This window comes from Lissotriton vulgaris, chromosome 3_1, assembly GCF_964263255.1.
Source record: "Lissotriton vulgaris chromosome 3_1, aLisVul1.2, whole genome shotgun sequence".
Classification (NCBI taxonomy): domain Eukaryota; kingdom Metazoa; phylum Chordata; class Amphibia; order Caudata; family Salamandridae; genus Lissotriton; species Lissotriton vulgaris.
In genome coordinates this window covers 987,792,847-987,815,362 of record NC_141689.1, presented here as the reverse complement: position 1 = coordinate 987,815,362, position 22,516 = coordinate 987,792,847, and the positions used below count along the sequence as shown (strand labels likewise).

Genomic DNA, 22,516 nt, shown 5'->3' with positions numbered 1-22,516 from the left:
CCCGGGGTAAGCCCAAGATGTGGGGATTGATCTGGAGTGCCTGGAACTCATACAGGGGAGACATCTGTGTACCCCCGGAGACGATTCAGCCGGAGGTCCGCCTTTCTCCGTAGCTCCCCCCCCCCAGGTTCCACGTGTTTAATCCTGATTTTCTGCTCCCCATTCATATGATTGCCTTGTGTCCTGATACTTACCGACCCCGCCGTTCCCCCGAGACATGTGCCTTACCATTTTTATGCTCCTTAGCCTGGCTGTTTTTCTTCTCTCTCTTTTTTCTTCCTTTCCCTCTTCTCTCTTTTCTCCTTTTCTGGCTTTGCTGGTTTCTCTCGTTATCTTAGAGTTCTTTCATATCATAAAATTAAACCTGACTGCTCCTGTATTGCTGTTTTGTACATGTTTCTGAATTGGCTCATAATGCTGCCTGGCCTCCGGGATGTACGGCTGAATAGCGGTGTACTTTGTTTTGGTAAATAAAGGTTTTCCCAAAAAAAAAAAAAATAATAAATTTTGCGATGATAGGATGGGGTGGAGCACCAGGGGAGGGCCTGGGGCCTAGCAACCAGTGCACACACTACAACAAACATAGACGTGAGGGTTTTGGTGCCCAACAAGGTAGTTAGTAGCTTTTCCACGAAGACTTTCATGACCCCAGTTGCAGTGAATTCCGGAAGACCAGTAATGCGCAGGTTACTTCGCCAAGACCTGGCCTCCAAGTCTTCAGTTTTATCCTGTAAAGCAGTCAAGGCTTTCTCCATCTGCTTTTGGGTGTTGTACGAATCAGTCTGCCCCTCCTTAACCTCTGAAATTCACTGCTCTGATATATCCAGGTGCTCCAAGCCTGTTTGTCCAGTCTTTCGGACATTCAGTCCATTCTATATGATAGGGAGTCAATCCTGTGGAGTGGTGTGGCTCACTGGTTAGAGGCGGCAGACACGAGAGCAGAGGACGGCCTGGGACCAGGGTTCAATTCCCGACGCGGCAGGGTCGTGGACCAGGGTCAGCGGACTCGATAATTCTCATCTCGGTGCCTACTCTAACCAGGGATCACACTCGGCAACTCTGGGCATTAGCTTGCCTCATCTCCACAACGGCCCCCCACATACGCCAGGGATGCCTGGTTTCACCTTGGAGATACCCAGTAGGGAACATCTCACAGGGAAAGCCAGGACGGGTTCCCCAGCGGTGTACTGCGCAGAGATACTCCTTTGGGAGTCGATTCTAGCGTATTACAAACCCACAATTAATTAATTAATGGTGGATAGGCTTTTTTGGAATGTCGCCAAAATCGGTTTGATGTCTCTACTTTTGACCTCAGATTCTTCGCTCGACCCCGCCGCAGCCGGTTTCGAGGACTCATCCCTCTGTCTGGAATTTCGTTGTTCAAAGTTTTACTTCGGCTGAGATTTATCCAGGTTGCCCACTGTGCAGGTGTCGCCAACGCGGACAGTTCTATAGCAGCTAATATTGGCCACAGGGAGCCCCGGCAGTGAAATCCTAGAGATTGTGATGCAATCAGAGGCACACTGAGCTCCCAAGACAGATATCAAAGCCCCCAGGCCCTATGACTCGACCAAGGGCTTAAGAGTAGTAGTACCCTTCACTATGGGGTGCCCCTGCCGCAGTCTTGCGAGGCGCAAACAGTCACAACTTGAGAGGGTATGTTAGACCAGGACACTGACAAGCTACCCTCAATCTGCTAGGCAAGCCCCCAGGCCCCTCACGCTACAGAGGCGAGGCCGGCAAAGGGAACATAGGTCCGCCCACCGCGGGCCGGAAGCTTGGCCTCACGGTGCAGGACGTGGCTCGGCACTCGTATTCTGCCGGTGCCGGAACACCAGTCGACATGGCACCACAGCAACAATCTGGGCACGTGTCTCAGCCTGATCTTCACTTTGCCAGATAGTTCTACTCTCACCGCAGTTCCTAGGCAGCTTTTAAGACGGCGGGCCTCAGGTGCAATGCGGGTAATGACGGATTGAATTAGACGGCTTGCAGAGCAAGCTCAGTTAGCAGCCATCTTTGAACCTGGCAAGCTACGCCCCCCTCCCCTTTACTCCCTGTTACTGCTAGACTATGAGTGCCTCCAAAAATTTTAATGTATGGACGTAAATGGCTCTAGGTGTTTTAGACCCCAAATGACTATACAAGCATAAATGTCCCCCTGTACCCCCCCCCTTCCCTAACGGCCTCTTGGTACATGGAGGACCTCAGTAAGGCAAAATTCTCTTGCAAAAAACTGGAGCAATGATGAGAAACTCAGAGCTTTATAAATCAGCCTTAAGTGATATAAGCACCTTATTAAAAAGCTAAAGTCACACTATTTCTGCCTAATTATTACATCCATAAATTGCACACGTGAAACCTTCAGTGTGGTAACTCAACATACTTCTACTGAGGCCAATAACAAGTTTGTCATCACTATATAAGAATGTGATAATTTAGCTAGCTTATTTGCAGAAAAAAATTCAAGCATTTATTTAGGCTTCAACCACTATTTTGATACAGTACCACTTAATGGATGTATGACGTTACATCGCAAACTTTTACAACGCACACCATTACAACGCAATTTTTACAACGCAGGATCCTTTACAACGGAAGCCTTTACAACGCATGACATTACATAGCAGATGCTATTACAATGCATGCCATTACAACGTAAGTCTAGGTAAGTATATTATTTTTTAACAAATGTAATTAATAAATATTGACTTAATTGTATTTATAAATTACATTTTTTAATAATATATTTGTAAATATATTTAAAAAAAATTTTTAAATAGTGTAGGTGTATAAAAATAATATTTAAAATCCAGTTAGTGTAAAACCCAAACCCAGCCCTGAACCCTAAAAATACCCCTGTACCCCATAACCCAAACCCATCCCTGAACCCTAAAAATACCCCTGTACCCCATAACCCAAACCCAGCCCTGAACCCTAAAAATACCCCTGTACCCCATAACCCAAACCCATCCCTGAACCCTAAAAATACCCCTGTACCCCATAACCCAAACCCAGCCCTGAACCCTAAAAATACCCCTGTACCCCATAACCCAAACCCACCCTGAACCCTAAAAATACCCCTGTACCCCATAACCCAAACCCATCCCTGAACCCTAAAAATACCCCTGCACCCCATAACCCAAACCCAGCCCTGAACCCTAAAAATACCCCTGTACCCCATAACCCAAACCCAGCCCTGAACCCTTGACGTCTAAAATGCAGGTCTGTCTAGCAGTAGGCAGAAAGAAACTGCAAAATAGCTTATTAGAACAGCACCTAGGTAGATCTAAAAACAAGGATTAGTAAAGTCAATAGGTCTCGCCTTTGCAACATACTGGCTTAGTCAATGTTTTTTTTGGCATGTTGCACAGCAGCCCAAGCTAGTGTGCAACATGGCTCAAAGTCAAGGGGGAAAAAAGCTATAATGCAGCGAGTGTTAACAGTGTCACATTGCTTTTTTTAAAGCCATGTTGCTCTGCAGCCTGTGCTGCTGTGCAATATGTTAAAAAAGAAAAAGTGCGCAGGGGAGGTCACACAAGGGAGCTGAAGTGGAGGAGGGTGGGAGTCGCAACAGACAGGAGGAGGTGCAAAGGAGTAACACGAGGGAGGTGCTGGGAGGATGGTAGGAGTAGCAACAAAGTGCAGAGGAGGGAGCAGCAATAATGGACAGTGAGAGGAGACGGGTAGGGGGAAAGCAAAACGAGGGAGGTGCAGGGGGTAGGGAGGAAGAACCAGATGGGGCAGCAACATGGAGAACAACTAGTGGGTGGTAAAGGAAAGAAGAACCACACACAAGGAGGAAGTAACAATATACCTCATCACATGGCGAGCTACGGAGAGGCACTATTTAAGTTGAATCAAACTGTGCTTGGTCCATGAGCCACAGAAAGTGGCGCTTAGCAGGCGCTGGCCAATTATGAAGCAGTAAAGAAGCGTGGCAATTGAGCCAACAAATGTTAAGCAAAGGGCGGGCTCCAACCCCTTTATTGTTAACAATATGTCTCGTAAGCGAGAGCGCATACAGTGCATGCACAGTTGCAGGCTTGATCTAAAAATGCCAGTTTTTAACAATTCAAAAATGTTCTGAAACAAAGCAATTAGCGCAATTTTGAAGAAAAAAACTTTCTCAATCGATGTGCATATCACCGCTGATACATGGGTGTTGCATTTCAATAGAATTTATTGTTTACTTACAGCTGAACTTAACATGGGTGGGGGCCAATTACTTTAGATACTAAATTAATTGTTAATTTAAGGGAGGTTGTTAAGGTTAGCCAACTGGGTAAAGCACATCACCCTAAGTCATGAAGGCTTATTATATCTTGCTTCCATGGCCGTCTGCTTAGCTTTTGACCAGGTCAGGCCAACGAAATGTTGGTTCCTTTTAGCCATCATTGTTGTAGACATTAGTGCAAGATCAACTCTCTTTGTAATGAAACCTTACAGAAAAGGTAGGATTTGGACTGGTGTCTAATATACAGATAGCTTCAAATTAGCGGTGTAGAGGACTGCATCGCAGGGGTATATTGGCTCCAACTCCTTCTTAAAGTTCATATAAATGACTAGGAGGCTTTTGTTTTTTCTTTCAAGATGTTAGGGCTGAGCCACCCCACGCATAAATAAAACAATTTTTCTTACAGGTTGATGATGCAGCGTCACTGGCTGTACAGCCAACTGCCTCAAGAAACTGAATTACAGTTATGTGTCCTTTATGAATTAACCTGATTTAGACACTGTTAAACATATCTTGAACATGAGCCCTACATATATAACGAGTAAAACCTTCTTCTTTTGTAATGTTGTAATTAAGAACTTTTTCTAACTTGACTTGCCTTTTGCCATTTCTCAACTTTTACTCCCAAGCAGTCTTTAGAGGCAGAGTTAGATTTTGCAACCAGGAGAGTAGTATGGTATTACAATACATACCAGATATCTATAGAATATATTGCTCCAGATGTGGACTAAGAGATACAGGTTTTGCACATTTGACTTTGGAATGCATATACTTAAGAGAATTTTGGGAGAAAGTCCTGACTGCAATTGGGATAACATTAGCCCGCACACTCCCAAACACACTTGAAATGTGCTTACTTGGCCTGTTTCCTAGACCGAGAGCTAGGAAAATAGGGAACAGATTCACAGATCCAGTGCTGGTCATAGCGAGAAGACAGGTTGCTCAACAATGGACAGCATGTATCTGATACGGACATGGGAGAAACATTTATTTATTTATTTATTTATGCGACTTTTAAAGCGCGCAACTACCCATGGGTGTCTGGTTGAATGCAGAACTGAGAGCCCTTCTGAGAGATGGTACAAGGGGAATACGTAAACACCCCCCCCCCCTCCCTCCTTGCAGTTAAGGGGAGAGATGTTTAAAGACTGGGAGACTAGAAACATAGTCGACCTAGAAGGAGGGGAAGATGTGACAGAAATGCTGTGAGTTGATAGTCCCAGATCGGAAGACCCAGTCCCGCCCTGACCCCCGCCCTAACACACACAACTGAGTATACTAACAGACACAATAACCTGAATTAAATAACCTCCACTCAGGCTAGGGGACATGGGGGAAGATTACTTAATTACAGAGGAGACACTAAGAGACACACCAACAAAAAGTTTATAATAGATCGTTATAAGTTAATAGTGTGGCGAAAAACTAAAATGTATCTTTGGTCGTAAGCAAAAGAAGCTCCCTTGAGTACACATGTTATAGTACAGAGTCTAGAAATGTAATGTGTATTGTTTAATATTATTGAGAATGTGCAATAAAGTATAATCTTTGCTCAATTAGGTTGTAATGAGGTCAAATGTGTATGATTAAGCACGCTAAGTGACTATATGACTACTTGTACATGTAAAGTATACATATACCTCTCAAAATGCCAATAAGGATATATATATTTTAAAAGATATCTATAGAATATACAGACAAGCAACTGGGAGGAGGTTGTGTCGGTGAGGAATCCATACGTAGATACTGAATCATCAGAAGAAGCATTATTGTATTAAGTAACTTGTTCGTCTGGTGGATACCTCTACCTTCAGATTCTTCACCTTTTGAATGGAGTACCCAAGTAGTCCTACACAAGGAGATGGGTGCATGTCAGTCTATAACAAAAATTCTTGCAAAAGAGAATGAGAGAAGTGGCAGGTCCTCCTCACTTTGGAATCTAAACAATAGTGCTTCACAAAGGTGTGACGGGGGGCCAAGTCTCTGCTTTACAAATATCTGCTGCAGTGACTTCTATAGCTAAAGCAGAAGTAGAAGATTTATCTCTGGTAGAATGAGCACAAATAACTTCAGGAGTATTTTAAAGACCCAATGCATAGCAGATCTTAATACTAAGAATGATCCACCTGGACAGAGTCCTTTTATGAACTGCCTTTTATTTTTACGATGTTGGCCCCAAAAAGTTGCTCATCCAGCCCGATTTCACAAGTCCCTCCACATAAAAACTGAAAACCCGTTTGGGATCTCATCAATTAAGTCTATCCTCCTCTTTAGTAGGATGGGGAAGAGGATAGACAGAGGAAAGAGTAATGTACTAACTCAAATGGAAGGGAGGGACCACTTTCGGCAGAAAGCAAGCTCTGGTTCGCAACACCAACTTATCTGGTAAGGAAGTTGATGAGGAGGTTTAACACGTAAGGCTAGTGGCTTTCTAACTCGCCTTGCAGATGTTATGGCAATGAGAAAAATCACCTTAAATGTTAGAAGTCTTAAGGGATACCAAGAGGAGTTTCAAAAGGAGAACACAGAGACGCAAGAACTAAATTAGGATCCCACTGAGGCATAATGCAAGGAGTGGGAGGGTATTTATTTGTAGGTCCCTTAACAAGCCTTAAAATCATAGGAGCTTAAAAAGAGAAGGTTGATCTGGTAAACAGAAAAACCCATAAAAAAGGGCAGGCAAATAAACATGAACTTTGGCAACTGTGCAGCCTTGCTGAGCCAAAGTGAGGACAAAATGTAAAATATCCGACAAGTGGAACTTTGAAGCATCTAATTAATTATCTTAACACCACCTAACAAATCTAGCCCATCCACCAGCGTAAACCGATTTGGTGGAGTGTCTCCTGGATGTTAAAATAACATCCACCACATCAGGGGGGAGTGAAAAGGAACTGCCCTGTTCAATCCCTAGGAATGTAGGTGCAGGCCCTGAAGGTGGGGGTGTAAAACCTGTGACTGCGAGAGTTGATCTGCCCTGAGAGTGAGATGGAGCAGAGGGCACAGGAAGCAGGGAATGAGGTCTCCAACCCACACCCTTTGTGGCCAGCCTGGGGTTATTAACATCAATTGAGCACACAGTCAATGCTAATCTTTCTCAGCACCAGGGAATGTGTAAACCACTGGGAACTCCAGCTCAATTTGAACGTGTCCCCCAGTGCTTTCTGCACCGGATACTGGAGACTGCAGAATGACTGGCATTGCTCGTTCTCCCGAGCGGCAAAGAGGTCTATCCGAGGAGCCTGCCACAACTGGAAAATGTGCAGAACCACTTCTAGTTGTAGATGCCACTCGTGGTCAACTGAAAAATTATGGCTGAGATTGGCTGCATGCAAGATAAGAACACCTGTCAAGTGATTTGATATCATACAAATCTGATGATCCTGAGCCAAGGACTAGAGTCTTATACCTTCTCTACAGAGAAGAGACGACCCTACTCCCCCTTGATTGTTGATGTACCACATTGCAGTAGTGTTGCCTGTCAAGACTTGCACTGACTGAGTGACAGCAAATGGAAGGAAGGATGGCCTTGAGAGCCAGACATATTGCCTGCAATTTTAACAGATTTGATATGAAACAACTGTTCTTCTGGAGACCAAATTCCTCTGATCTGCAGATGATATCCCAAGGGGGGAGGCATTCGTTAGGACTATAGCCATCGGAGGAGGAGCAGGGTGAAACAGCTTTGTTTGAGATAGATTGCTGGATACCCTCCACCATTGAAGATCCACACAGTGTCTCTGGATATCTGGACAGAAGCCTGGAGATGCCCATTGTGCTGAAACCATGGGTGGCAAACAGAATACAAGAGGCTTGCAGACTCTGCATGCGAAGTCCTTCAGGACTAGAACCATGGATTGTTTCTGAAACATGGGAATCGTAGTCTGAATGTCCAGAATCCTCTAAGGAGGAGGGAAGACTTGACTCACTGTAGTGTCCAGTACTACCCCTATAAAAAGGGTGCGCTGAGAGGGCTTCAGGTGAGACTTGGGCTTGTTGATGGAGAAGCCCAGGCTGAACAACAACAGAGTATTCCTCTACAAGTGATGCAACACCAACTACAGAGAATTTGTTCTGATGATCTAATCATCTAGGTAAGACAACACTGGTATTCTCAACCTTCCGAGATGAGCTGAAACCACTTTCATGACCTTTGGTCTTTCTGCCGCCCCTCGAGTCTTCACAAACAAGAGGACCGCAAACTGATACTGTTGAGACCCCCCACAGTGAAGCAGGGGTACTTCCTGTGTGACTGTAGAATAATAATGTGAAAGTAAGCATCCTGCAAGTCGATTAAAACCACCCAGTCTTTTTTCTCCAGGGCAACAAGCACCTGAGCTAGGGTCAGCATCTTTAACTTTTCCTGCTTGAGAAACCAGTTCAAAATCCTGAGGTCTATGATCGGACACAAGCAACTGTCCTTCTTGGGAATCAGGTAATAATGTGAGTACCATCCCTGATCCCGTTCTTGCTCTGGAACCAACTCCACTGCACTCTTTTGAAGTAAGGATTGGACCTCCTGTTGGCGGAGTTGAAGATGTTCTGTGGAAATCAAATTCAGACACGGTGGAAACAGTGTGGTGAATTCCTGTAAGGGTACGGCATACCCCTTTTTCACAATATTTAATATCCAAAGGTCCAATGTTATGGATCTCCACTAATGCAGAAACTGGGACATCCATCATTCCACCAATAAAGCATGCACTAAGATAGAAAAACTAGGACTGTTTTCCTGAGATGTTCGCATAGGAGGAAGAGGATGATGATGATAAAGATGGGGGAAGGGGAACTGTTTGGTGTCTAATCCTCCCACCCCTCCTGTAACTTCAGTAAAGGGGTTGGATGACTGTTGTGGCTGTCACCCACAAAAAGAAAAGCTCCTGGCAAAACCTCTGAATCTTTTCAATTGCCTGTAGTCCTTGGGCTGAGATTGAAGACACAAAGAACTAGCTGTTGCCTTGATCTCTTTAAAATGTTCCAAGGCAAAATCTGCTTTAGTACCAAACAAACAAGAGCCATCAAAAGGCGAATCCAAAAATTCAGAACCTCTTAACCATGCATGTCTTCTGGTAGAAACCCGAATGCCCATTGCTCTAACTAGCGAATAGGCTGTATCCAGCACAGATTGTATAACTTGGCAGACTACAGCTTGGCTTTCACTCAAAAGTTCGGAAAAATTTCCCTGAACATCATCAAGCAATTTCTGAAAAACAGACTTGGCAGAATCCAACAGTGCATTAATGTAGCAACCCAAAAGGCACGTTGCACTTGTAGATTTTAGTGCCAGGCTGACCGATGAGTAAACCTTTTCTTGCAGACTATTTCATTTTCATGTAATCTGGATCTAAAGGTGAAATCCAGGATTCAACTTTGACAAACTTGAGGTCTGAACAACGAAGCTCTCAGGTGATTGATCAGAGGTCAAAAAGGCCTATAAACTGTACAGGTCATCACTGGTTTTTGCCAAATGTCTAAAATGTGCTCTGTTTAACCCTCATCGAAGGACAACAAAGGCTCAGACGATAAAGAAGAAGAATTGAGTACCTTAGTCAGTATCTTTGATTTCAGCTCTGCAACGGAAAGCGGTAAATCCAACATTTCCACTGCTTTCCTTATAACATGATGGCATGAAAAGACTTCTGGAGGCAGAAGGCCTTTTGGGGACAATAATTCCCACTCTGGACACTTTTCCAAACTACTTGCCTCCGTCAGCCTTTCTAAGTGTGGGTCCAAAAAGGTCTGTTACACCACTTCACCTTCTTCCTCTTTTAGGGTTTATTTCTCCCCAAAGATATATTGTCCCTCTTCTATGAGCCATTGGGCCTTTCTTCTCGGCCTATGATGTGGTATCAGCAACGGGGTCAGAAATAAAAGAAAAGATACTGGAGTCAAAGCTTGTAATGTGGGTACGGAGGTAGCCAGCAACAGAAGAGTCACTTGCAGCACTAGCAACACCTTCACAGGTGGAAGTATCAAAGGAGATGGAGTTGTTTTTCTAGGAACGTCCATCGGTGCCAGAATCCACCAGGAAATCTTGGCCATCAGCATGAAGGGCATAGAGGAAGCCTACTGGTAAGGTATCAAAAAACCTCACAGGTGCGGCTGCGGCTCATCGGGGCTGCGGTTGCACCAGATGGAGTCATCACCCTACTGAAGTTGCTATACATGGCATTCAAAAGGGACGAGGTTCTGCACCCGGACCTGGGAAAGCCGGGTACACCTGATCCTACAGAGACTAAGAAAATGGAGTCGAGTTTGACCTCAAGTCCTGAGGCTGAAAGGAAGTGGGATGTTGCACGGGAGCCAAAGGTGATGCCCGAAATGGGGCAGGAGTGTCGTCCTGATGACCCTCCTCTGAAATCTGATTTGGAGACACTGGTTTCATCGACTTACCCTTCGAAGAAAGATGTTGAGAATCATAGTGTTGCGCCTCTTCTTATGTTTCTTCTCCAACTTTGATGAATGAGGAAAGGGAAACTTCTACGATGAATGAGGAAAGGGAAACTTCTACCTAGGACGACATTTGCGACAATCCCTATTCAGCTCTGTAGTTCATTTTGTACGCCTCACAATTAAAGCCAGGGATAATTTCTCAGATTAAAGGCATGGATGATTGCTCGAAGCAACCTGGAACACATTTTTTATAAGATCTTTTTATTGAAACCAAAAGAATAATCGCCACATTGCGTCATTGTTATAAACCGTTATATCTTTGATAATTGGAGTACATTTTAAATTAGTGAACATCTGTCCTCCGCCCACCCACAACAGTAAAGAGTCATGGTACATGCTTATTGGAGAGGCCAATGCTCACTCTTTGGTTTGGGGATGACACAGAGGTGCCCACGATGAACATTTTCTTTGCCCCATGTCATCTCCCACTTATTTGAACAATCTCTGTTTTTATAAACCATATTCTCAGCTTTCATGCATAGTGGTTCTTCCAGTCTTTTAAGCATGTTGCTATCACCGTTAATCAATAGCAGGCAACGTTCCACTTAGCAATCGCCAGTCCCTGAATCATCCAGGTCTGGTCCATTCGATTAAGATTGGATTAGTCCCAAATAATAAACAAGCATCATTTATCCGGGGGAGGTACAGCAGTGGCACTTAGAGTGTTCATAGTGTCTACAACTGCTACCCATATAATGTGAAATAAGGTACCTTTCTGACCACATCATCTGTAACGTGTCATCTGTTGCTCTACTCCTTTTTACTAATGTGGTGCCAGCTAAATAGGATCTGTGCAGAATTCTGAGCTGTCCCAACTGAAATCCGGCCTCGATTGCTATTTCCCTTGGGGAGGTATGGCCATTTGACCAAGTCAAAGGCCATGCGGGCATCAAGTGAGAGGACCACGGCATCTTCCCAAATGTGGCTTGTGTGGCTCAGTACCCCATGCAATCTTATCAGTTTGAGCACGGTACTGCGCCCCAGCATGAGGCCTGATTGATGCGGGTGGACTAATCTTCCAAGGACCTGTATTAGTCCAGAAGTGAGGAGTTTAGCCAGTATTTTGATCTCAGCATTTAGGAGTGAGATCAGCCTGAATGAGGCACATTCGTATGGGGGTTTACCCTCTTTATATATGACCACAATGGTGGCTGGCCACACATTAGTCTCTAGGAAGCATCACTCGTTCTTGACTCTCCCTAAACATCTGCAACACATGTGGAGCAAGTTTCTGTGATGTAGGTTTGTACATTTTGATGGGAATGCTATTGTGGCAGAGTGCCTTACCTGCATTCAGTTCTTGGATTGAGATAACTATTTCTTCTCTTATGATATCACCCTCCATGGGGGTGTTGTCATCTGTTGTAAGGAAAGGAAGCATAAAGTCTGCTAACAAGTCACGGGAGTCCTCAGCTGCAGTAATTGTAATTATTGCCAATCATTCAGTTGTGCATTCCTCCTACTCCGAGCGGACCTCTCGTACCCATCACCTCGCACTTCTCTTTCTGTCTAGCCAGGCCAGGCGTTTAGCCGCCTTATCTAAGATCTCATAAACTCGATTTAATAATGCCCTGTGTTTGACTCTAGCCACGTATGTCACTATGTTGCAATACTCTTGCTGCTTTAGAGTCAGCTTATGTTTGTGTCAGTCTGATCGGGGAGTGTCAGGTTTCTCTCTAACTGCAAGATGTCACTCTAGGAAAATCCTGCCCTTCTGTCCCTCTTCTGGCCCACAATCTTAGACATGATGGCCCTGTCCCTTTCCCTTTATTACAACATAGCACGCTTCCCATAGTGTTGATGCAGAGTCTATGGTTGCTTCATTTTCAGAGAAATAATTGTCTGTAGTTTGGATGAGTCCCTTCCTTATCAGCAGAATTTTAAGGTACCAGGGGTTAAGCACTATCCCTTGTTGGTCTTCGGGGCTACAGAGATAATCTTGGAAGCGCTCTAGCAAGCAGCCATCTTGGTTGGCGATCAGCCACGCCCCCTGGAATTTTTTTTATTATCGAATAATTCTTTCAATTTTAATTATTTGTTAGGTATGTATCCTTTTGTAGATATCTGTGCTGTTGCTTTTTGGTCAATTTAAAGAAAATAAACGTTACTGATTGATTCATGGGATATTTACAATGCCACCCTTGAATCAAATACTCAGCTTTTCTAGCACAATAAGTATATTAGCTCTCACTCATGAGCTAAAGATTCAGAAATAGAGATGTATCACAGCAATATGACTCTGTGCTTTTTGTAGCATTTCTAAACAATATGCCAGATTTTAATTCTTGAAAGCTGATGAAAATAATAGCAATAAAGGTCTGAGGATCAGCTACTCCAAGATCTGTAGCGGAGCTTGAGAGAACTAAATACATAAACATTTTCCATCCTACCAGTAATCTCTTGTCGATTACTCTGTATTGGTTAGCCAACAAAACAGATCATAATACCAGGCATAGAGAAATCCAAACAAAAAAAAGCCTAATGGGATTTACCCAAGAGTGTATAAAATCAGCCTCCTGCTCCTCTGCCATGCGGGGCACACCAGACCCTGGCTGGCAATTCAGCACTAAGCAGCAACCACATTGTGAGCCAAACGAAGATACTGATGCCTGTGCAAACCATTACATTTAGATCTCCAAATTGGCAGTACAGAGGTCTAATCATGTAGCCATCTGCTCTGAGCAACGACTTTTTTTCCAGTGAAAACAAAGATATTCAAAAAGCTGGAAAATGCCACACGGGTCAGCATATCACATATTTTCAAGTTTAAATCCAACAGCAAAGTAGTTTTAGATGGTAAATATTCACATAAATAAAATATTGCCTAAACATAAAATGTTTTGCCCATCTAGACCGAGTTTGTTTATGTGCTAGAATAATTTCTGAAGCTTGGGCAAACTATTAGAAGTAAAATAAACTGTAGATGCTTTGTCGCAGGACAGTCTGCACAAATTCCACCTCTATCTGTCCACAATCACAGACGTATTTGTTATTTTCTACCTTAATACCATCAAACCTATTCTACTATACCCACATAAAACCATTGATTTTGTTTGTTCATCAAGCCTTCAAATTGGCGCATAACTTAAATGCATCATACGTTAACAAGGATCTAATGGAGAACATTATTTGGCAGGCGCAGGGCAACAAAGACAAAGGGAGGGAGGGCGGGCACAAGGTAACACGGACAACAGGACGGTGGGCACAGGGCAACACGATAACGGGAGGGAAGGCGGGCACAGGGCAACACGGACAACATGAGGGCAGGCACAGGACAAAAAGGACACTGGAGTGTGGACATAGGGCACTACTGATACCGGGAGGGCGGGCACAGGGCAGCACGCAGAACGGGAGGGCAGGCACAGGACAACATGGACACCCAGAGGGCAAGCACAGGGCAACACGGACAACAGGAGGAAAGGCGAGCAACGCTGACAACAGGAGGGAGGGCGAGCAACACGGACAACGGGAGGGAGGGCGAGAAACACGGACAACGGGAGGGAGGGTGAGAAACACTGACAACGGGAGGGAGGGAGGGCGAGAAACACTGACAACGGGAGGGAGGGAGGGCAGGCAAAACAGACAACGGTAGGAAGGGCGGGAAACACGGACAATGGGATGGAGAGCGGAAAAAGCTGGCAACGGGTTAGAGTGGCGGGCAACACGGACAACGGGAGGGAGGGCTGGCAACACGGACAACGGGAGGGCGGGCGGGCAACACGGACAACGGGAGGGCGGGCAACACAGACAACAGGAGGGAGGGAGGGCGAGCAACACGGACAACGGGAGGGAGGGCGAGCAACACGGACAATGGGAGGAAGGGCGAGCAACACGGACAACGGGAGGCAGGACAGGCAAAACAGACAATGGGAAGGAGGGCGGGAAACACGGACAATGGGAGGGGGTGCGGGCAACACTGACAACGGGAGGAAGGGCGGTCAACACGGGCAACAGGAGGGAGGACGGTCAACACGGACAACAGGAGGGAGGGCGGGCAACACTGACAACAGAAGGGAGGGCAACACTGACAAAAGGAGGGAGGGCAGGCAACACAGACCACGGGAGGGAGGGCGGGCAGGCAACACGGAGAACTACAACACGGAAAATGGAAGGGAAGGCAACATGGAAAATGTTTGGGAGGGCGGGCAACAGGGAAACGGGAGGGAGGGCGGTCAACAGGTAAAACGTGAGGAAGCTGAGGTGGGCAACACGGACAACGGGAGGGCTGGCGGGCAACACGGACAACGTTAGGGAGGGAGGCCGGGCGGGCAACATGGACAACGTGAGGGAGGGAGGGCGGGCAACACGGACAACGTGAGGGAGGGAGGACAGGCACACGGCAAAACGGACACTGGGAGGGTGGGCACAGGGCAACACTGACACCAGGAGGGCAGGCACAGGGCAACACGTACACCGGGAGGGCAGGCACAGGGCAACACGGACAACAGGAGGAAGGGCGAGCAACACGGACAACAGGAGGGAGGGGGAGTAACACGGACAACGGGAGGGAGGGCGAGCAACACGGACAACGGGAGGGAGGGCGAGCAACACAGACAACGGGAGGGAGGGCGAGCAACACAGACAACGGGAGGGAGGGCGAGCAACACAGACAACGGGAGGGAGGGCGGGTAACACAGACAACAGGAGGGCGGTCGGGCAACACAGAAACGGGAGGGAGGGCGGGCAACACAATTGGGAGGGAGGGCGGGCAACACGGACAACGGGAGGGAGCGCAAACAAAACGGACAATGGGTTGGAATGGCGGGCACCACAGACAACAGGAAGGAGGGTAACACGGACAATAGGAGGGCAACACGGACAACGGGAGGGAAGGCGGGTAACACGAACAACGGGAGGGAGGGCGGGCAACACCGCAACGGGAGGGAGGGCGGGCGACACGGACAACGGGAGGGAGGGCGGGCAACAGAGAACAGGAGGGAGGGAGGGCAGGCAACACGGATAACTACAACACGGAAAATGGGAGGGAGGGCTACATGGACAACAGGAGGGAGGGGGCAGACAACACGGACAACAGGAGGAAGGGAGGGCGGGCAACACGGACAACGAGAAGGAGGGCGGGCGACACAGACAATTTGGACAACACAGACAACAGGAGGGAGGACAACAAGGACAACGGGCGGGCGGGCGGACAACACGGACAACGGGCGGGCAACACGGACAACAAGAGGACAGGCGGGCAACAAACATAACAGGAGGGCGGGCGGCCACACGAACAACAGGAGGGAGGGCGGGCGGGCGGGTGACACGAACAACGGGATCAACACGGACAAAGGGAGGGCGGGCAACACTGAGAACAGGAGGGAGGGCGGGCAACACATACAACGGGAGGTAAGCGGGCGGGCGACATGAACAACAGGATCAACACGGACAACGGGAGGAAGGGCATGTGGGCAGGCAACACGGACAACGGGAGGGAGGGCATGCGGGCAGGCAACACGGACAACCGGAGGAGGGCAGACGACAAGGACAACAGGTCCGGTCAACACAGACAACTCGAGCAACACAGACAACGGGAGGGAGGGTGGGCGGCCAATACAGACAACGGGAGGGAGAGTGGGCTGGAAACATGGACAACGGGAGGGAGGGTGGGCTGGAAACACGGACAATGGGAGGGAGGGTGGGCTGGAAACACGGACAACGAGAGGGAGGGTGGGCTGGAAACACGGACAACGGGAGGGAGGGTGGGCTGGAAACATGGACAACGGGAGGGAGGGTGGGCTGGAAACATGGACAACGGGAGGGAGGGTGGGCTGGAAACATGGACAACGGGAGGGAGGGTGGGCTGGAAACACGGACAACGGGAGGGAGGGTGGGCTGGAAACACGGACAACGAGAGGGAGGGTGGGCTGGAAACACGGACAACGGGAGGGAGGGTGGGCTGGAAACATGGACAACGGAAGGGTGGGTGGGCAACACGGACAACGGGAGGTTGGGTGGGCTGGCAACACGGACAACGGGAGGGTGGGTGGGTGGGCTGGCAACACAGACAACGGGAGGGAGGGTGGGCGGGCTGGCAACACGGTCAACGGGAGGGAGGGTGGGCGGGCTGGCAACACGGTCAACGGGAGGGAGGGTGGGCGGGCTGGCAACACGGTCAACGGGAGGGAGGGTGGGCGGGCTGGCAACACGGTCAACGGGAGGGAGGGTGGGCGGGCAACACGGACTACGGGTGGGCAGGCAACACGGACAACAGGAGGGAGGGTGGGAAGCAACATGGACAACGGGAGGGAGGGTGGGCGGGCAACAAGGACAATGGGGAGGGTGGGCGGGCAACACGGAGAACGGGAGGGTGGGCGGGCAACACGGAGAACGGGAGGGTGGGCGGGCAACACGGAGAACGGGAGGGAGGGTGGGCGGGCAACACTGACAACAGGAGGGCGGGCGGGCAACACGGACAATGGGATCAATACGGACAACGGGAGGGAGGGTAGTTAACACAGACAACATGCGGGAGGGCGGGCAGGCAACACGGACAACGTGAGGGTGGGAGGGCGGACAACGTGAGGGAGAGAGGGCAGACAGCACGGACAGCGTGAGGGAGGGAGGACGTCCGGACAACACAGACAACGGGAGGGAGGGTGGACAACACAGACAACGGGAGGGAGAGTGGGCAACACAGACAACGGGAGGGAGGGTGGGCAACACAGACAACGGGAGGGAGGGCGGGCAACACAGACAACGGGAGGGAGGGCGGGCAACACAGACAACAGGAGGGAGGGCGGGCAACACAGAAACGGGAGTGAGGGCGGGCAACACAGACAACGGGCGGGAGGTCAACATGGACAACAGGAGGGAGGGCGGGAAACACGGAAAAATGGAGGAAGGGTGGTCGGGCAACACAGACAACGGGAGGGCGGGCAGGCAACACGGACAACGGGAGGGAGGGCGGGTGGGAAACACGGACAACGGGAGGGAGGGCGGGTGGGAAACACAGACAACGGCAGGGAGGAAAACACGGACAACGGGAGGGTGGGCAACACAGACAACGGGAAGGCGGCGGGCAACACGGACCACGGGCAGTCAACAGACCACGGAAGGGCCGGCAAAACGGACGGGCAACATGGACGACGGGAGGGAGGGCGGGCAACACAGACAACGGGATCAACAAGGAAAACGTGAGGGCGGGCAAGACGGATAACGGGAGGGAGGGTTGGCAACAAGGACAACAGCCTGGAGGGTGGGCAACACAGACAATGAGAGGGAGGGCGGGCGGGAAACACAGACAACGGGCGGGAGGGCGGGCAACACGGACAACGGCCTGGAGAGCGGGCAACACGGACAACGTGAGAGCGGGTGGTCAACACAGACAACGTGAGTGCGGGTGGTCAACACAGACAACGGGAGGGCGGGTGGGCAACACAGACAACGGGAGGGCAGGTGGGCAACACAGACATCGGGAGGGCAGGTGGGCAACACAGACATCGGGAGGGCAGGTGGGCAACACGGACAACGGGAGGGAGGGCGGTCAACACGGACAACGGAAGGGAGGGCGGGCAACACGGACAACGGAAGGGAGGGTGGGCAACACGGACAACGGGAGGGAGGGTGGGCAACACAGACAATGAGAGGGAGGGCGGGTGGACAACACAGACAACGGGCGGGAGGGCGGGCAACACGGACAACGGCCTGGAGAGCGGGCAACACGGACAACGGGTGGGCGGGGGTCAACATGGACAACGTGAGAGCGGGTGGTCAACACAGACAACGTGAGGGCGGGTGGTCAACACAGACAACGGGAGGGCGGGTGGGCAACACAGACAACGGGAGGGCAGGTGGGCAACACGGACAACGGGAGGGAGGGCGGGCAACACGGACAACGGAAGGGAGGGCGGGCAACACGGACAACGGAAGGGAGGGTGGGCAACACGGACAACGGGAGGGAGGGTGGGCAACACAGACAACGGGAGGGAGGGCGGGCAACAGACAACGGGAGGGAGGGTGGGCAACACAGACAGTGGGAGGGCGGGCAACATGGACCATGGAAGGGCCGGCAACATGGGCAACGGGAGGGCGGGCAACATGGACAACAGCCTGGAGGGCGGGCAACATGGACAAAGGGAGGGAGGGCGGGCAACACGGACAGCGGGAACGAGGGTGGGCAACATGGACAATGGGAGCGAGGGCGGGCGGTCAACACAGAAAACGGAAGGGCGGGCAACACGGACAACAGGAGGTGAGGAAGGCAACACGGACAACAAGAGGGAGGGCGAGCAACACAGACAACGGGAGGGAGGGCGGGCAACACAGACAACGGGAGAGAAGGTGGGCAGACAACGGGAGGGCAACACGGACAATGGGTGGGAGGGCAGGCAACACGGACAATGGGCAGGAGGGCTGGCAACACATGCAACGGGAGGGCGGGCAACACGGACCATGGGAGGGCGGGCAACACGGATCATGGGGGGCTGGCAACACAGACAACGGGAGGGAGGGTTTTGATCTTAACCCCACCCCCAAATCACCTGCAAGAGTTTTTCTGGAGCAGATAGGTGTTTTTCTCCAAACTGCCTCCCAACCCCGCAGCAGACCCCATGGAGGTTTTTGGGGAGATACCCCCCTTGCAACTGCCCTCCTGACATCAGGCCCAACCCCTAAAATCTCAGTCTTTCTGCACCCTTAGGGACTAACGCATCCCCAGCCCTATGGCAAGAGACAGAATTTCAATATTTGTACATGCCGTTTTCCTAAATGGACCAACAGAGAGAAGCTAAATCCCAACATTGTCTCACTTGCCATGCTGAATTGCTGTAATTTTCAGGCTCAAGATCGGACACCACTTTCGGAAACCTACCAAACCCAGACATTTCAGGGTGGTGCACCTGACAACATTTTCTTATCCACAATGCCCTGCAAACATCAAACTTGTTCTAAAACAGTGCATTTTCCTTGCATTTCTGTGATGTAAACTTCCAGAAACTGCAAGTATCTTCGAAACTCTTACCAACCAGCCCCCCCCACCCCCCCCCCCCCACTTGTCCTGAGTAGAACACTACTACCCCACTTGTATGGCAGGACCTAAAGCTCGCAGGGACTCCCACTAATCATGGTTTGAGCTGTGCCTCTTTGTGGGTCTTTGTCCATTATAGCAGTTTATCACAGAAATGTAAGAATACAAGAAAATAGGTGTTTTTAGACAAAGTTTGAGGACTGCAGAGCAATGTGGGTAAGAAAATGTTGTTGGATCCACACTGGGAACACCACCGTGGACTCCCCAGGTGTCTAGTTTTCACAAATGTCTGGGTTTCGTAGGTGTCCATAGCTCTCGGCTGAGCTAGCACTCAAAATCTACAGCTACCCAAATTGTAAAAAAAAGGTGTTGGTTTTGAGTGGAAAGAGTTGATCTGGCCATGTTAAATTCTTTCCTGTTTGAGCAGTAGGTTCATCCTCACAAGTGTAGTACCATTTTTATCAGGATATGTTGGAGAAAATTGGGTGATAGGAATATTGTAGTTCCCTGCGGCTCCTGGGAGTTTACATCAGAGAAATGCAAGGAAAACGCACGATTTCTGACAAAGCTCGAGGTTTGCAAAGGCTTCTGGGTAAGATAGTCTGTTATGGGCCAAACAAGTCATGCCACCCAGAACTCCTTTGGGTGTCTAGTTTTCAGAAATGTGATGGTTTGTTATGTGTCCATAGGTACCCACTGAGTTAGACTTCAAAATCCACAACTATTCAAAAACTTAAAAAAAGGTGGTTTTCAGTGGAAAAGTGTGATCTGTCCATGTTGCATTTTTGGCCTTGGGAGGTAGGAAACTTGTAAAGAAAATGTGTTTTTAACAAGAGTTTGAGGTTTCCAACGGCTTCAGGGTATGAAAATCTTATGAGAACCACACAGAAGTTACACCATCATGGTTACTCCCTGGTGTCTGGTTTTCAGAAATACCTGGGAATGAGAAAGGAATTATAGATATGGCAGAATGTATGGCTCCCCAGGAACATCCATGGGTTTTACGTCTGTTTGCACCACAAACTGCAAGTAGGTTGCAACCCAAAAAAGATGAAAAAAATAGATTATCTCTTATAAAAATACACAAACTGTGGCAAAAAAAAAACCTTTTTGATACAACTGTGCTTGTTTCTGAAAACATAGAAAGATGGTTGTCCAAGCACAGCAAACTTTTTGTTGATGTCATTTTTAGAAGAAAATGTTAATTTCTTGCGGAGCACTTATTACATTTTTCGCAAAAAAAATAAAACTGTGGGAATCCCCAAAACCTGGTTATCTTTAGAATTCCCATAATGTCGGAAAAATCGATGTAAATTTGGTGTGGATACTTTATGTAGGAAAAGGGTATGAAGGCGTAAGCGAGAAGTACCTCAAGTAGCAAAATAAAAAAAAAGGGCTTAGCTTTCAAAGGGGAAATGCCGTAGCAGTCAAAAGGTTAAACACAAAGAAAAAAGTAGAGCTGAAAAAGAATTTGCTTCTGAAAGACACAAGCAATGCATCCATGCTACAGTTAAGGACCAAACACACGAAGAGGAGGGAAGCCTGCAGCAACTAACCACGAATAAGCAAGCACATAAGAGTTACAATAAAACCAACAAATGGAAAGCAAAGGATGGTCTCCAAGTCCACTGATGAAAAACAAACGTTCTTGAAGAAACAGAGCTTGCAATGTGAAGGCAAGACCTAACAACGGTGTGTAATTTTTTACAGCGGACATGAAGCTAGGGTCTGTTTGTCAGCCCCACGCCCAAAACAGAAGTAAAAAGACATCCTGGATTCCACCTGGAGGCAGAAAGTAAATTATCTTACAACGTGCCAAGCATGGCATTATCATGCATGTAATACCATGTATTGACCTTTATAGCGCGTGCCATTACATTGTGGCCCTTTACCATGCATTTTTGTTATACATATATATATTCCCCAAAACTATTTTTACTTTATAGCCCTACCTGTCCTAAATCCTAAAATTACCCTTCCCCAACTTTTAATTCAACTCACCCCTAAACACAAAATGCACCCTTCTCTCTTTACCTCTACTTACCCCTAAGCCCTACTACCCTAATAAAATCACCCATGCCTCCTTTTACCACTACCCATCCTAAACAATAAAACTACCATTACCTCCCCTCTATTTACCTAGCCGAGCTAAAATCCCTAAAATCACCCTTACCTCTCCCCAACTCTAAACGTTAAAATCTCCAGAACCAACCTTTACCTCTACCAGCACCAAAACCAATATTTTTTTTTAAATAACAAAAACATTTTATTTAAAAAAAAACTTATCTGCATGGTAAAGCTCCAGATACTAATTGATGTGGCACTTACATGAGTTGTAAAGAGGGCAATGCAATTTTTAAACACTTCTGAGATCTTTTACCATTTACCATCTTGAATGTGTTACTATGCACCATACAACAGACATCATTCACTCTTAGAGAACTTTTCAAAATTTTTTACCTTGCGCAAGTCGTTCAAGTCGTTTTCCGTGTTCTGGAGGAACAGTATACCTAAGGTTAAAAAATATATACATATATTCAATGCAATTGGCGGTCATGTTTAAAAAAAAAAGTGACAGGCAATCCGGTTCGGTATAAAGCTAGAAAGGCAGTGCAGTCGCCTACACAGCCCGTTCAACTATGTTACGCAAGCTTCCTTTGAAAGGTCTTTATTCTATTTCCTTCACTGGCAAAAATGAATGCATCAACCTTTACGTTGTTATGTTAAAAGCGGTTTTGTAATTAAGTTTTAAATTCATTCCCACCGAAGTGTGGTTTTTCACACAAATCATACTGCGGAATAATAAGAACTCATCTTTATGCATCTTTTTTTATCTCATTTGCGTAAAGAAAATAAAG

General features: G+C 48.0%; 1 protein-coding gene across 2 annotated transcripts in view; it reads right to left on the bottom strand.

Annotated features, from left to right (window-relative positions):
• Positions 1-22,516, bottom strand: part of KDM4C (lysine demethylase 4C) — a 2,012,700-nt gene that overhangs the window by 1,559,113 nt on the left and 431,071 nt on the right. For both annotated transcript variants that reach the window (XM_086961357.1, XM_086961358.1), the window contains exon 6: positions 22,119-22,168. In XM_086961357.1, coding sequence (XP_086817483.1) covers positions 22,119-22,168 — 50 coding nt within the window. The remainder of the gene's footprint in view (positions 1-22,118; positions 22,169-22,516) is intronic.